General features: G+C 45.5%; 1 protein-coding gene across 1 annotated transcript in view; it reads right to left on the reverse strand.

Moving 5' to 3' along the window:
* Nucleotides 1-14,366, reverse strand: part of FAT4 (FAT atypical cadherin 4) — a 150,382-nt gene extending 136,016 nt beyond the window's left edge. Inside the window, exons 1-2 of the mRNA XM_035554857.2 lie at nt 14,257-14,366; nt 1,743-7,149 (exon numbers count right to left, since the gene is read on the reverse strand). Coding sequence (XP_035410750.1) covers nt 1,743-7,149; nt 14,257-14,366 — 5,517 coding nt within the window. The remainder of the gene's footprint in view (nt 1-1,742; nt 7,150-14,256) is intronic.
* Nucleotides 14,367-17,461: the final 3,095 nt, after the last annotated feature.

Here is a 17,461-nt window from a genome sequence, read left to right on the forward strand (position 1 = left end):
GTGTGAGCCTATTGCAACCATAGGGTCTCCTGTGAGTCCCCCTTCAGTCAAGAAACTCTTTAGTCATGTGGGCAGACTCCAAACTGCAGGATCGCGATCCAAATGCTCACTGACAAAGGCTTAACCCTTAAAATAACTGTCCATCAAGACAAAATATAACTTACTAATAACTCAATTTTTATCGGTTTTTGCTTTTATCTTTTACAAATTGCTAGCAGGGATGCAGGCACCAGTGTGACAGGAATCTTCCCATAAAAACAGCATACTATATAAACCAGCAGCAGCAGTCAAACAGGTCATGTTCAGATACACTTCAAAACAATAATCAACAGCAAACAGCACACATGCTGCTGAGATAAACTCACTCATACACACTGAGAAATCTTTGAGTTCTGCTCAGATTCCCGGTCTGACAACGGTGCTTTACAGAGCATCAATCACTGTCAGGACAGGAAAATCAGGTTGCGTACCTATACAGACCATACTTATAGTGCAGTAAAAACAACAACAAAGTGACAATTAAGATAAAAAGCTACAGCTGTCAAGCAACAATTAGAAATATCCCATCAGCTAAAATCAAAAAAAAAAAACACCTTGGTGGCTCAAGACAAAGACATAATTCTGAAGTGGAAATATAGATGGGGGTAACACCTGGGACACACGAGGCTATGCAATACTGAGGTAATGGGCTTAGTTGGCGGGGGAAATGGTTGAACCACCGTACTTCCAGCATCCCCCGCTGGCTGACACACTCAGTGGTGCCAGACCCAAACTTGCAGCGAGTGCAAGTTAAATGACTCATAACAAAGCACAGAAGGCATCTCCATAACACGGTGCAAGCTAAACCAAACACAAGGCTCCCTTTCACAACAGGCCTCCCAGTCTTCATGTGCAAGACGGCAAGAATGGTGTAAAATTTCAGCTCTGTGACCCAATTGCCATACTCCGTGGCAATTAAAATACTTGTACTTCACTGCTGATGTCTCAAACCCATTTGCTGCTCAAGCTAGTGATATAGAGCACATCTAAAGACCCTCGAGTCAAGGCCAAAGCAAATTGCTTTCTGATAAGTAAAGGTGCCTGCTAAACTGTTACTCTTTTCAGTCTGTCACACCAGAGAAGAGAAACAAGAGCATTTTCATGCTCATCTGTGCAGGTAAAGACGTAACGGTAGATTAGAGATGCATGTGGAGATCTGTCTGAGGGGCTTCACCAGGAAAACCACAAGGCAGGGGGAGAATAAGCACATCCAGGCTGGAGACACTAAATGAACTGTTCAGAGAGCAATCCCCTCCTGGCCAATCCTCAACATCTTTCATTACTGTAATCATGACAGTATTTCGGCTGTAACTCACATAGGAATAGAAAGACTTAGAATAATTAATGATTGCTAAAATGAGAAGGCGTGCAAAACTCACAATATGCCTGCAATTAAAGCTTTCAGGACCTAAACCATTCAGTACCCAAAATGTATTTGGCCAATGCTGTGCCCATGGTAGCCAAATTTGAGCACTATGGCAAATCCTCTTTGAAATTCCTAGAGAAGCAGCTTTGAGGGAAAAAAAAAATAAAGTTTGAAGTATACAGGCTGAAAGGTTCTCTCTAATTAATGAATCAGTAGACTTAGCATTCAGGTGTTCTGCTGTGCACTAATATTCATAAAATACTCAACTAAAACCAAATACATTAAACAGCTTATTTAGAAAGCAAACACATAAATAATAACTGAATAGAAGCTATACCTCTGCTCGCTGTGTGCGGGGCAAAACAGACGATTTTTCAATGGCATAAACATCCACCAAGTAGAGACGCGCTCCTTGCTCCCTGTCCAAAATGGCAGCAGTCTGGATGACACCGGTATGGCGCCCAATGGTGAAGAGGCGCCCCAGGCTCTTGTCTTCGCACCGGACAGACACGATGTAATATTCCACCTGGGCTTCAGAACCCCGCGGACTAGCCGCTTCTATAGATATCACGTTTGTCCCAATAGGCTCGCCTTCTTTTAAGATAGTTATGTATTTTGGCTGTGTGAAAATAGGCCCATCAACCCCTTGCAGAATTATAGTCATTTCAGTGGTAGATTTCCTCCTTTCGGGGCCAAGATCCGTGGCAGAAACTATAAGATTGTATATGAGCTGAGAGGGCACCAAAGCTGATGCTACTCTTAGGTCTCCGCTATAGCGATCCACAATGAAGGTTTCAGTATCTCCATTGATTATTTCATATTCCACCTCTCCATTGGCGCCCTCATCAGGATCTGCAGCAATAATTGTCGTTAGGATTGAACCGATCACAACCGAAGGGTCGGCTGCAAGAGCGTTTTGCGATATGAACACAGGAACATTGTCATTTTGATCCGTCACTAAAATGGTCACGTTCTTCAAGGCAAATCGCCTGGACTCCACAGGAACAGCCTGATCAGTGGCTTTGACTGTTAATTCAAAGAGATTAGCAAACTCCCGATCTATTTCAGCATTGGTAAATATCGTCCCTCTGACTTCATCTATACGGAAATGATTACCTCTTGGCATCTGTTGAATGATTGCATATGTCAACTGCCCATTAATATCCGCATCTGGGTCATGAGCAGTCACAGAAATGACAGAGCTACCAACAGGAATGTTCTCAATAATAGACTTAAAAATGTCCCCTGGAGGAAAATTAGGAGGGTTGTCGTTAAAATCCCTAACATGTATTACCACTGACATCGTAGATGACCGTGGCGGCCTTCCATGGTCTTTTGCTGTTATATTTAGCTTATACAATGACTGCGTCTCAAAGTCCAATTTCTTTGCAAGAAAAATACTACCAGTGTTGGGACTGATACTAAAGGTCCCGTGATTGTTTGTCCCTGTAATGCTATAATGGAGGTCAGCATTGTCACCAGAATCAGAGTCAGTGGCAGTGACAGAGGAAACAAGTTCACCAACTCTCATGTTTTCCAAGACATCCACTAGCAAAGTTGATTTAGGGAAGGAAGGACTGTTGTCATTCTCATCCAATACATCAACGCTCAACGTGCAAGTTGAACTTAGGGAAACTGCTCCAGAGTCTACTGCTTGGATGACGAGAGAATACGATGCAGTAGCTTCATGATCTAGCTTGCCTACTAAGGTCACCTGGCCTGTGCTACTATCTATTGCAAACTGTTTTTCTTCATTTCCCTTGATTACAGAATAGTGAATCAATCCATTATTCCCTTCATCAACATCTGAGGCAGAAACCCTCAGAACCTGTGTTAGATTTGCTGCCAATTCTGATATAGTAGCTTGGTAGAGATCTTTCAGAAATTTGGGGGCATTATCATTGATATCTTTCATGTAGATTTGTACAGTTGCCTGATCCTTTAGAGGCTTTGGCAACCCCTGATCTGTTGCTATTACTGTAAGACTAAATACCGCAGCTCCCCGCTGTCTCATAAGAGCTTCCCTGTCAAACTGGTGAGTGCTTCTTATTTCTCCAGTTACCGTGTTCAGCTCAAAATCTGGTTGCATATGCTCAAATGAATACCTGACTTCACCATTTGGCCCAAAGTCTTTGTCTACAGCATTTATTTTACCCACATATGAACCACCTCTCTGCTCCTCTTCAAAGTAAAACACATAGTTGGTACTGTTGAACAATGGCCTGTTATCATTTACATCCTCCAGAATTACTGTAACATTCACAGTAGCATTGAGCGGTTCTACCGCCCTATCAGAGGCAACAACCAGTAACACGTATCTTTCCTGAAGCTCACGGTCCAGTTCACTCTTTATGTACAGCTGTCCATCTGGGAAAATGCCAAAGGCATCCCCAGTATTTCCTTCAATTATACTATAAGCTATCTCACCATTCACTCCCGAGTCTTTGTCAGAAGCCTGCACCTTGAAAAACCGGGAATTCACAGGCTCTGACTCCAAAATAGTAATTTCATAGGAAAGCTGGTCAAACACAGGAGGGTTATCATTCACATCATGGACAGAGACAGTCAGGATAAAGTTAGAGGACAGCTGTGGCACTCCCATATCCGAGGCCAGGATTTCAACCTGGTAAGACCCAGCATTTATGTCCAGTGGTCCTATTAAGCTTATGGCACCTGTTTGTTCATTGATTGAAAACAAGCCCTTTGGGTTTTGCTTAAGGCTGTAAAGAACCATGCCATTAACACCTTCATCAGGATCAAGAGCTTTAGCCTGGAATATGGTATGCCCAGCTTTCCAGTTTTCAACCACATTTACACTTTCCACTGCGTGAATGAAATGCGGGGAATTGTCATTTAAATCTTTGACTGTTATATTGACCAGGGTGTCTCCAGTTATCGCCCCGCCACTAGCCACCACTTTCAGCTGGTAAAACGCTTGCTCTTCTCTATCAATAATACTGGCTGTGGTGATCTGCCCCGTCACTCTGTTGATGGTGAACATGCCCCTTTGGTCACCTGTTGTAATAAGGTAACTGATATTGGTGTTGAGGTCCATGGTGGAAGCAAAAACAGTACCTACGTGGTAACCCAGGGCAACATTTTCAAATACAACAAAACTGTACATGCCCTGGCTGAAAACAGGTGGATTGTCCTGAGTGTCCAACACAGTGATGGTGACAATGGCCTGGTTCTGTGACTGCAGATGACCACCATCAGTGGCCACAATCTGCAACTGGTACGCAGTTTTCTCCTCCCTGTCAAGAGCTATTTTAGTTGTGATGACCCCTGTCTGGCCATGGACCTGAAACCTGGAAGTATCTCCAGCTGAGATACTGTACTTGACAGTCCCATTGGGTCCCAGATCAGGGTCAGTGGCAGACACTGTGGTTACATAGGTTCCAGCTGGCTCATTTTCCTGGATATGGGCAAAATACTGGACAGGATAAAACACAGGGCTGTTGTCATTCACATCCAGGAGGCTCACGTTAACCCGAGCTACTGAAGAAAGGGGAGGAGAACCCAAATCAGTAGCCAGGACCTGCAGGGAAAAGTGAGCCTGCTCCTCCCTGTCCAGCTGTGAGATGGTGCTGAGCTTGCCCGACACCGGGTCCAAGCGAAAGATCCTGCGAGGGGACACCAGGGGCGGGCCAACCGCTGCCACTGCTGGCTCAGCTTCCTGCAGGGAGAAGCGGACAGTCCCATTATCCCCCAGGTCCCCATCTGTGGCGCTCAGGACCAGCAGCTCAGTTCCTGACGGGGAGTTTTCAGCCAGGGACACCTGGTAGCCCTCAGGCTGGCTGAAGCGAGGCTTGTTGTCATTGACATCCAGGATGGTCACCACCAGCTGCGCGTAGGAGAACTTGGGCTGCACCCCCTGGTCACGCGCACTGATGTTGAGCACCACCTCAGAAGCAGTCTCCCGGTCCAGCCCGACGGAGGGGGACACACCTGCAGTGTGCCCAGCAGTGCCACCCTCGGGGCCAGCCGTGGTGACCAGCCCGCTGTGCTCGCTGATGCGGAACCAGCCGAGCTCGTTGCCCGAGACAATGCTGTACTTGAGGTTGGCGTTGAGGCCCGAGTCGCGGTCTGTGGCGCTCAGGCCCCGCACGTAGCTGCCCAGTGGCACCTCCTCACTGATGTTCACCCTGTACACCGACTGCCCGAAGACAGGGGGGTGGTCATTAATGTCATTCACAAAGATCACCAGGCTCGCCACCGACGAGCGGCTCACAGGAGCCGCCACCACCCCATCGGAGGAAAGGGAAGAAGTGGGGGACCCCGGGGGTGGCGGCGGGGCCCCGTAGTTATCAGCCACCGCCACCGTCAGGTTATAGGCAGGGATGCGCTCCCGGTCCAGCGCGGCTGCTACCTTGATAAGGCTGAGGTTGGGTACCTTGCTGCTGTGCACCTCAAAGTGCTGCTGCTCGTTGCCCGCCAGGATGGACACGGAGATGTTCCCGTTGGCAGCAGGAGAATCGGCGTCGCTCACCGTCAACAGGGCCACCACAGTGCCAGGGGCTGCATTCTCGTCCACAGAAGCAAAGCGGGAGGTGGCCGGGAAGTAGCGGAACTTCACCCGGGGCTCATTGTCATTGACGTCCAGCAGGCGGATGAGGGCCTCGGCACGGCCACTCAGCGCGGGCACCCCCCGGTCCGTGGCCTGCACCGTCAGTGAGTACTGCTGGCGCGTCTCGTAATCCAGGCGCTCCCGGATGCGGATCACCCCGCTCTCGGGGTCCACCTCGAACGGGAGGCTGCCAGCCCCCTCCCCACCACCGCCGCCGCCGTCACCTCCTTCCAGGCGGTAGCGGATGTCAGCATTGGTGCCTTCATCAGCATCAGTTGCTGCCACCTGGAGAACGCTGGCCCCCACTGGTGCATCCTCAGGAACACGTGCCTGGTAAAGGGTCTGGCTGAAGATGGGCGGGTTGTCATTGATGTCCTGGACGGTGACGTTGACCTGCAGGTACCCGCGGCGCCGGGGCTCGCCCTTGTCCTCCACCTGCACCAGCAGTTGGTAGGTGGGGGTGGCCTCACGGTCCAGCCCACCCCTGGAAACCAGGTGCAAGAAAGCTCCTTCACCGCTGGGGTTGAGGGTGACGTTGAGCCGGAACCGTCCCTCCTCATTGCCGGCCACGATGCGGTAGGAGCTGTGGTCCACGCCGTTGGTGCCGCTGTCGGCATCGGTGGCCGTGTCAAGGATGAGCTGCCGCCCGCTGCCCGTGTCCTCCTTGAACGTCACCACGATGGAGGGGTCGGGGAAGACGGGCGCGTTGTCGTTGAGGTCGAGCACCAGCACACGCACCTCGCTGGGGTAGGTGGGCTGGCTGGAGAGCACCACCAGGTCCACCACGGCGCTGGCCAGGCTCTCGCGGTCGATGGTGGCGCGGGTGTGCAGGGCGCCCGACGTGGCGTTGATGGCGAAGAGGGCATGGCGCTCGCTCAGCCGGTAGGTGAAGCCGGGCCGGGTGGCGATAGTGCCCACCCAGGTGCCCGCCGGCTGCTCCTCCAGCACCTGGAAGACCTGCCGGGGCTCGGCGGCGGCGCCCAGCGGCAGCAGCGGCAGCAGCAGCGGCAGCAGCAGCGGCGGGGCCCCGCGGCCGGCGGCGGGGCGGCCCATGGCGACCGGGTGGGCGCCGCTCGGGGCCTCTTCCCTCGCTCCCTCCCCGCGAGGCTCCGCTCGCCCTGCCCGCCCGGCGCCGCGCTCAGGGGCCGCGCCGCTCCTCCTGCGCCCGCCGCCGCCGCTCGTGGGCCGGGGGCCGGCCGGGGGCTGCGCTCCGCATCGCCGCTCAGCAGCGGCCGCCGAAGCTGCTCAGCAGCGGCCGCCCCGCCGCCTCTTCCTCCATGCCCGGCCCGGGCGCCCAGCGGCGGCCCGGGAGACGCTGCCGAGCCCCCGCCGCCCCCCGCCGGCTCCGCAACCCGCGGCCGCGCCGCCCGCTGCCGCTGCCCGGCCCCAACTTTGCGGCGCGTTCATGGACCCCTTCCCTCTTGACGCCCGGGACCGCTCCCCCCGGCCGCCCATTGGCCGCCAGGCGCCGAGCAACGCCTCCATCCCCGCCCGCTGCCCGCCCACCGCACGGCACCTGGGGCAGGCGGGCACCGGCGGGGGGGGCACGGCACGGACCGGGCAGACCCGCCGGGATGGGGAACGGGGGGACCCCGGGACACGGGTGGCGGGGCGGCCGGAAGCGCTCCGGGGCTGCTCGGGGGTCATTTAACTTTGTTTTGCTTTGGTTTTATTTTGTTTTGTTTTATCTTATTTTACTTTATTTTATTTTATTTTGCTTTGTTTTATTTTATTTTTATTGTTTGTTATTTTTTCTTATTTTTTCTTCTTATTATTTTTTCTTATTATTGTTTTTATTATTATTATTTCCCTTCCCTTCCCTTCCCTTCCCTTCCCTTCCCTTCCCTTCCCTTCTCTTCCCTTTCCCCTCTTTCCCCGTCCCACCCCGGTCCCGTCCCGTCCCGTCCCGGCGGAGCTGGGGGGCGGCGCGGGGGCCGCGCACAACCGCGTTCCCCGAGCGCCCTCTGCTGCCCGCCGGCCGCCCCTGCCCGAAGCAAGGGGAAAGGAAAGGAGAAGGAAAGACAATATACGGGGAGCTAGTTCAAAGCACCAGGTTTATGCTATTCCACACTCTTGCAAATAATGCCCGTCAATGCCAGGTGCTGGAGTAATGGAAGGTGCCTCTTCCATTGCATAAGCACAAACAATAAATGCAAGCTTCTGCAATTATGCACGATATTAAACTAAACAATATCCACGCAGTATTACAGGCCATGCAATTTAATAGTTGCAATTATGTTGCTGATCTCACATGATGACTTTAAATATCAGCACGTTGTTTCAGAAGCGGAATTTGCTTAGGCCTTTTGTGCCTGTGGATGTAAAACTATCCTTGGTGTATCTCTAGATACAAGCCACCCACAACCATTAAAAAAAAAAATCTTAAAGCATTTCAGCACATCTAAATTTCATAGTATTCAGAAAGTGTTTTTGCAATCAAAATGCTTACAGAAAAAATGGATTAAATTCTGCAGCTGAGTTTTAATTACCAAAACAACTTCAGGCAGAAAATGTTGATAAAGTTCTTATAACAGCTGTATTAGATTTTTAGGAATAGTTTATGTATCCAAAGATTTGAAATGGTTTAAGGGCAATTATTATTATTATTTATTTTTTTTTTTAGTTTTAGCAAAAAGTTATTTTAAGGGATAGGAAAAAAAAAGAACTGTTGAAATCGGAGCAGCTATGCTAGATATAAAACAAAACAAAACTTTCTGTGCTGCCACTGGTACTGTCAGCAGGATGTGTTTTAAAGGAGTTAATGGACCAGCGCAATAAATTCCTTTGGCTCAGTTCTCTCCTCTGTCATTACCCCTAATTTTGCCTCCTGAAAAATGAACAATTTGTTTATACGAAGACTCGGATGTGAATGTTACACACACGCTGTTAATTCTACATGCCATCGGTCGAAAAGACAGCCTGTGACAGAAGGGAAAAGCCGGTGAGAAAAGCTTGTTTGCCAGCCGCAGGATCACAGCCAGCACCTCCCCTGAATGCAGGTCATGCCGAGCAGCTCGGATGACAACAGTCCCGACAGCACCGAGGACCCCCCAGCTTGCCTTGAGAAAGAGTGGCTATGAGAAACTCGCCAAGGTAGGAAGCAATATAGCAGGAGAGAAATCATTTATTGCCCCTGGTAGCTTTTGTCCCTGTTATTGAGTCTGAAACTAAAACAAACCTATGATTTTGTTGGCATACGAAAGGCGCTAAATAACTGAAGCTCGTGGAAATCACGACCATCTCCTGTGCTACCTGAGCTACTTCAACCAACTCTGCAGCTCTGAGCACTTCAAGAGAGTTTTTTGCTTGACTTGAATAAAGTTGGAGAGAGAAAAAAAAAAAGTCTTAAATCTCAGCAAAAAATAATAAAAAAAACCTTCCCTGAAGCCCAATGCAAGCATTGACCCCTTTTAGATTAAAAAAATAATAATAATTTTAGACACCGTTAAGGCTATACTAGGAAGTGTTTCACCACTCATAACCTTGTAAATACAGAAATAAAGTGAAGAAAAGGTCATTTTGCACTTTTCATGTTGCCTACAATACTGTTGATAACACAGCCCAACACTTCATCAGGGTTTCACCTCCAGATGCAGAAAAGCAATCTAATCCCCACACCGTCCTGCTCACACTCCCCTGCAAAACCTTAATAGTGCCCTCACAGAGTCCAGTGTCAACGGATCAGCACATCTGGCTGTCACATTTCATGTGTTGCCAACGCTGTGCTGCTGAAAGTGGCCGGTGATACTGCTGAAACGTTGTGCAAGGAGGCACCAAAAGCACAGAAGCTGATGAATGAAATAAAAAGCACTCATATTTTGGAGCAACACATTATAGGGAAAATAAAAAATTAATTTAAATTAAATTTAAAAAATGAAGCATGTTTCCTTCCTGTGTAAGCTAAATGCAAATTGGATCTGCACCTCATATCACACACAGTCCTAAGAGGCCTCAGGCTTATGATCAGATATTACAGTAAAGACAATTTTATCGTGCAGGCAGAGTAGAAACCAGCTTTGAACTCAGCAGATCTGGTGGATCTGTCTCTGTGTTTTGCACTTGCCGTGCTGAAGGCAAGACCACAAAAGGTCTGCCTGTTTGATGCACTGTAGTCCTCAGTAACAGGGGACTCGGCACTGGGCATTTCCCCTATTCCTTGCAGGCAGCTGGAATCCCCCCACATTTCCATCCTCTGCATGCCGCGGCTTCATTTATGGCAGGAGGTGTCAGAGATCTTTTCGGAAGGACTCGATCTTCATGCCTGCCTAATGGCATTCCTGCGAGGGTGGGTGACAGAGCTGGAAGCTGTTCAGAGGACGGCCTAGGTCTTCCCAGGAAGCAGTTTCTAGTTTCACTAGTTTCACTCGTATGATATATAAAGGAAATTTCACCTCACGGCTCCGGGAGGGTATTCCTGTACTCCTACATACAGCAACTGAATCCATTTTCTTATCATCAGCCCTGCACCAGGGACCTTTGTAGTCAGGAAGTGAGGCCGATATCTTTTCCAGCCTTAGTGTGTCCCAGCGATGCACCCACGGCTGTCCTGCCGGTGTGATCAACGCTCCCTGTCCCTATACGTACAGAGTTACACCACACTGAAATGCATGCTGCTCTGAGTTCAGCTCCCTGGTCAGTGAGCATAACCGATAAAGCATCTCATGTGGGGACGCTACCATTCCTTTTATATTTTCATATGATGTAGGCTATATCTCAGTCAAAAAAACATTCCAGATTGGTCGGAATAACTGACATAACTGACTTACCATTTGGCTATACCACATATTTTTCTGACATTTTTATCAAAATTAATTCCATTTTCTCACAGACCGTTCATAAAGATCTAGAATAGTATTTGACCAAGACTAGATGGTTCCTGACAGAGCTGCCACAAACACCCTAGCAGAACAAGGATACCTTTCTTTTTTTTTTTTTTTTTTCTATCCTATCAGTCCACTTAAGTTAGCCTATTGAACACAGTCTGCTCTCTGAGCAGAGCTATTTTATCAGGAGTCATATGGGATTGAGTTAAATGCTGTAAAGAATGCTAGTATCACTACTCACAAAACTAGTATCACACTAAATATTTATGTGATTTTGTTTGTTTGTTTTTTCCTTAGATAAAGTCTATTTCAAAATGTGTCACAAAGCAGCTTGGCATTCATTGCTCAGATTCTGCCCTTGCCCAGCTAAAGAGCCTTCCATGACTATGACAGACAACAGACTAACCAGCTTGTCCTTTCCAGCCTGTCTGAATGTACATTATTAACTGTTTAACTGTCTCTTAGTATTTTACCGATATGTTCAAGGACTTCCTTAAAATGAGCAGTCCAGGTCCTGCATGCCAATACTTATTCTAATATTTTTTTCACTTTTTTTTTTTTTTTTAATGCAGCTTTACTGACGTTTGTGTACCTAGTCATAAGACGCCAGGAAAAGAGACAAGTTATATATATATTGAGTGTACAGCAGCTGCCAGGAATGGACACTATCTTTCAGACCATTGAAAGCAGTTAGCAAAAAAGATATATATATATTTTTTTTCTCAGTAGGTATCAGTCATTTCTCCAAGCCATGCTGTCCTATAGGCTTAGTGCTATGTAGGAATTCAATAAGCTTAATTTTATGACCTTGAAATATGGTATGGGCTTCTAAACTAGCACTGGATGTGAGGGTTAAGATTCAAGCTGATTTTGCTGGTCCACATTTGAGGCCGATTGCCTAAGCTCCGTTTATTCTGGGGATGGACCAGGGGAGCGCAGCCTCAGCCACCGTTCACCTGACGCAGTGGTGGGGGTGGTGGCACCTTGCTGGCATCGTGCCCTGGCACCACCACACATGGCCACCGAGCACCATCCTTGCATCATGCTGGCAATTTGGCCTGGCCAGTGAAGACGTCTGCAGGCTTTCTTTAACAATGACCACTCCCTGCAAGAATTAATTTAATTTTGATTTTGTCATGTTGTGGGAGGGAAAGTTTTCAGGCAGTGAAGGGTAAATTTCCAGTTGTAACTCACTAGAGTTTCGTATGTTTTGTCAAGCATTCTGCAGAAGCCAAGCTTACAGTTCTTGACTTGTACTGTAAATATTGTTTTTGTTGTATGTCTCTCTTTTTTTTCTGTTTGAAGCAAACAAATGTTTTCTTCATCAGTGTTCCAGAGTGTGTTTTTCCAGAAGCTTTTACCACAGGACCAGCCTTGCCATTACTCACATAAACCAACATTTGATAATTTGTTGTTGTTGTTGTTGAAGCCTATGTTCCACGTCTTAATGACAGTCCAAGACAGCTTGTTTTATTATCCCATAAAACCCCTCCCTCAGAGGTGATATTTCGATGTTCTGGCAAAGCTTTATGGAAGGTGCTATGACAACCAGGTTGCTTGAGAATTGGGAGCATCCTCAAAGGAGCCCAAGAGATCAGTTTTCAGACAGTTTTATCACAGGCACATTTTGGAATCTGTTCCCCACCCCACCCCCCCACCCCCGGTGTTATTTCAGGCCCAAGACCAGCATGGTGATAGGAAGTTCTAGTTCTTATAATAAAATTGTGAATTTCCCACTACAGAACTTGATGGCAAAGCTGGGTTCTATTAACTGTGTTGGGATTTTTGTTGTTGTTGTTGTTGTTATTTTAATACACAGTTGCAAAGGACGGTTTCCCACATTCTCTCACCCACTTCTTGTTTAGTTTCATGATTTCCTACCTTTTTATCTGAAACCTTGACACCTTTTTCTTAAGAGGGTGAAGCATCTGTTGATGAATGGGTGAATCTAATCTTCTTCAGTTTTGCTGAGCTTTTTCTTTTGCTTCCTTTGACTAACTGCATGAGAAATTGAAATACCCTTTTGTATTTCAGTCGGGGGCAGATACAGGGGAAAACAGCTTTGTTCCATTGCTTTTGGTTGTGACATAATGTTTTCCTCAGGAAGAAGTTTATCCCTAACTGAGGCGGAACAGTATTGATTTAAACCAATTGCTATTGATTACAACCTTCTCATTACTACCATTTTGCCAAAAAACAGGAGAAGTCAAAGGTCTGCACACAAATGGCCAAATGTGGACAACAATCTAGGTAGAATTAGCACAAGCCAGCCTGTAGACACGAGCAAGTGAGGAAGAGGTGTCATTGTAGGTAATTTAAACCTCCTGACAAGAGGGTTGTTTCTTCCCTTGCCTTTCATAAGGACTTTCAGATGGCATTCATGGATCTCCTGAGGTCCACTCATTGTTGGTTGAAAGAATTAATTAAAATCCATGGATGTGAGTATATGTGATTACTATTACGCCTAGAAAACCCTTGGCTCCTGGGGACTTAGATTGGCATAATCAGCTCCACTCAGACCCTTTCGTAAACACTTTCATGGGGCTCAAAGCTATGACCTCAATGCAGAAAATCTTTCTGGAAACTGATGCAATGTAGGAAATATGGGAAACCCTATCTTCAGTCGTGGGCAAGGTTATTATTCTTGACATGCACACGCGCTTTTCACTGGTTACAAAAACAGCTGACAGAAGTCTGCTTTTTCTTCATTCCCTTACCCAGCCACTGCTGTCTTCTCTGCCTTACAAAAAAGGGAAGAATGGCACTTGTGTCCTACCAAGGCTGTAGGGGAGCTTGCAATGGCTCACTTGACACTGTCAGCAGTATGTCCTTAATAAATAAATAAATAAATAAATAAAGGGAAATAGATAATTCATCACAGAGCCTTGTTATTGATGTCCCTGTTTAGTCTCCACAAAACTCAAGTTCTCCTTGCTCTGACACTGAAAATTTTAGGCTGGCGTAGTTTGTAATGTGTTTCTGAGGATCATGTCATCTTTGGTAGGGACAGCAGGATCAGCTCTTTTGAGTGATTCAATTCTCGGTTGCCTTCCTAGTCACACTAATGAGAGGTGAATTGGCCTTTTTGATATTTAGCACTTAATAGTCCAGCAGTGTTTGGAAAAAAACATTAAAATGTTTTTCCAGCCATGTTTTATAGCCTAGGAATATACTGGTTTGAACCCAGTAGATTTATTTTGCAACATCTGTCTGCAACAGTATATTTTCTTTTTCTTTTAACAGCCAGAGTGCTCAGCAGTGTTCTTAACTGTATATGGTGGCTGTGGCACTGTTGTTTCAAAATTATGTCTTCTTTTTTAATTGCTCATGGCCTGGTTGTTGGTGAAATCTTACTGAAGTCAGCAGCTGCCCCATTTTTAAAGGTTTTTAAAGAGATTCTTACAATTCAGATGCAGAATTCAACACTATTCCTCTCAAAGCCACATTCCCATCACTTGTACCTTCTGACCAGGAAAACAAAACACAAAGCAAAATAAAAACCATAGAAAAGCCCCAAACGAATAGAAATCCTCTGCTTCCCAGACAGGACACTGGCACTTCCTAAGGACATCTGATTTGGCCAGGAGACAGAAAGGAGTTATCCAGGGTATTACTAATGTTTCTTTACTGTTTTTGTTGTTTTCCTTTAAGCTTTATTGTTCTGATTTCCTTTACACACCATTTTAAAAGTCTAAATAGCAGCTGAGGGTTTGTATCACTCTCTTTTTCTGTTTTCACTGTAAAACTTCCACAGATCAAGTTAGAAGTTTGGAAGAGAACGGGAAGATACTGGAATATGTGGGATGTGGATGCATCGTTGGGTCTCAGAACGTCACAAATGGAAAGCACAAATTACAGAAATGCTTTAGTAGTGTTCTATTCATAGTATGCTGCTTATAAGAAATGGCAATGCTCTCATCAATTTTAGACTGAAAAACTTACTAATGATTTTGATACTGAAACTGTAATTTCCTGGATACCCACCAGATGGTATAGTTCAGCTGTGAAGTAGCATAATCTCCGAGTTACCGTTGCCTATGCCATGAACAGACACTATTGCTAACTAATTAAATAACTAATAATTAATTTTGATAATATCCCAGAAGCTCAATTTCAACTTTTTTTTTTCATAATTTGTGTGAACTTTTGGAGAACTTTTCATTGCTTGTTTAGCCTTGTTATCTATTTTAAAGAAAGAGAATGAGAGCATCTTGTTACTCCTTCAAACATCTGTATACCACACTGTTTGGATACGGTTCTCTTGTCCGATCTGTTTAGTAACCACTGACAGTTGGACATTGAGAAAACCAACTGTTTGTCTTGCATCCAGCAAACCTGCAATCTGTAATATGGTTTAGTGTATCAATTACTGTGAAGCTGCTGGGCTTTTACTCTGTCTTCATAAGAAAAAGCTGCCTTTAAATCAGAAATACAGCCAGTACAACAGCTGTGCAAATCAACAAATCTGAAAGTTAAATCTGTCCTTTGGAGTCCAGCAGCTTTACTCATACTCTTCCTGATGATATGTGGTGCTTTACAGACTCTTCTCATGAAGCCATTTGTTCAAGGAAGAGCAGTAATATACCCATGTTTCAAATGCAGTGTTTGAAACAACAAATCTATTCATCTAAAATTGACTTGGAGTTCAGAAGAAGAAAAAAATTGTTATAAATTTGGTGTATAAGGGCAGCTATTTCAGTATGGATGTAATTAGAGAATAAAGAAAAAAAAGGGGGGGGGGAGGAGCAGTAAAAAAATAAAGGTTTTTCACATACGTTACTGTAATTTATACATTTTCAAGAGCTATCTCCACTGGCCATTGTATTGCTGATCTGCAGAGCTGATAGCAGTGTCCAAAAAGCAGCTCCCAGTTACCACCACCCTGCAATCTCCCGGTCAGGCACTGAAGTCCTAGAGCAGTCTGAGCCTCTGAGCCCTCTCTTCAGGGCGTCTCTTGCAGCTGCTTATAAACCTGAATAAATGAGCTTCTATTAAGCTATTGATACAGTGACTGATAACAGCTGTACAAGGCTCAGTCCATGCTAATTAAATTCTTAGACTCATCATTGGAATACTTTGTTGTTATCTGCCCAACCGAAGTTGCTAATAGGTAATAATCTTTGAAGAAACAGCAGGGGGTAAATTTATGTGAGAAAGAGAATCGGCATAACATTCAAAAATGCGTACAGTCTATAGGGAGAAAAAAAAAAAAGCAGACATCCTTCATCATTATTTTTTTAAACACCTTAGAAAACCTGTGATGTGTTCAAGGGTGCAAAACAGCATGCAGGCTCTGTACTGAGTTGTATGAGATGTAAGTGTTGCATAGGCTTTACCTTACATCTCCTTAAAGCAAATGACTCTATTTCACACTCAATAAAAAATAAAGATCTCAGAATTAAACCAGGCTCAAAATAACATGGAACAAGATATTTATGTCTTTGCTTCTAGAATGACATGGAGATTCACTATGAAGGCTTTTTTTTTCTTTTCTTTTTTTTTTTTTTCTAAAAGGTAAAACTTTGGAGCCTTCAGGCTGTACAGAAGGTGAAATATGTTGTGGTCTATCATAATTCATTCATTTCATATTTTATTGATTAAGGTGATATTTTATTTTTTACCAAAAAAAAATCAGTAATATTAATATTCTAACATATTCTGAATGTTAGGATAAGGCACAGCTACTTTATATCACTGCTTAATCTCATCCTAAAGTACACGTGTATTACACTAAGGTAAAATACAACAAACTAAGTGCTAAATGGGGATTGAAGGTGGGTGTTGGGAATTTACATACGTTGACAATGAATGAGGAATGGTTACTTATCACTTGAGAAGCAGCTGCGTGGGTGCACCCCGTGAGCTTTGCTCCCCGTGGACAGGGCAGTGATGCAGACCAGGGAGGCAAGCGCCAGTGATGCTGCCAACAGCGCAGTGGCCACACATCCCTTGGTACACCAGGTCCCTCGCCTCCCTACAGGGCTGCAGGCAGCTCCAGAGAACAGGTGTCTGCAGAGAAAGAGCAATGCTTTGCTGTTTCTAACCTCACCATACAGGACTGCCCTCTGCAGCACAAGCAGAATTTGATGACACCAAGATGATGGGTTAATTCAATGTTGGGTGAAACAAGAAATTTGTCCTGAAATGTGTTCAAGATGTTCATATACATGTCTGCAAATGCATATGAGCACTTCAGTACACACAATATAACGTGAACTTAATGGAATTGAAGTTACTTACCATTACTTGATGCAGATAGGCTACTCTTGCCTTAACTTTAAGACCTCAAACAGAAAAGTTACTTTTCAATAAGTCACATCTATTTGGGTGTAGAGACACAGTTATGCAAATATATATATATATACATTAGAAACTGCTTACCCCTCCATCATAGTGAGTAGTATCTGGGGCACGTAAAGCCTGTCCAATACACTTAGGATATTTTTACTTAGTTGACTTTGACCTGATTAACTAAGCCTCACAAGAGCTTTATGCCACACCATTTGGATGCATGTTATAAATGTTATATATGAATGTTATAAAATAGACTATGAAGCAGAAATGTATTTCATAGTGAGGTTAGTGAACTACAGGAAGAGAGAAAGCTTTAGCAAACACAGTCATATGTAAAATCTGCAGATAGTACTTCTTAGAGAAAAAATATCT

This window comes from Cygnus atratus, chromosome 4, assembly GCF_013377495.2.
Source record: "Cygnus atratus isolate AKBS03 ecotype Queensland, Australia chromosome 4, CAtr_DNAZoo_HiC_assembly, whole genome shotgun sequence".
In the NCBI taxonomy this organism is placed as follows: domain Eukaryota; kingdom Metazoa; phylum Chordata; class Aves; order Anseriformes; family Anatidae; genus Cygnus; species Cygnus atratus.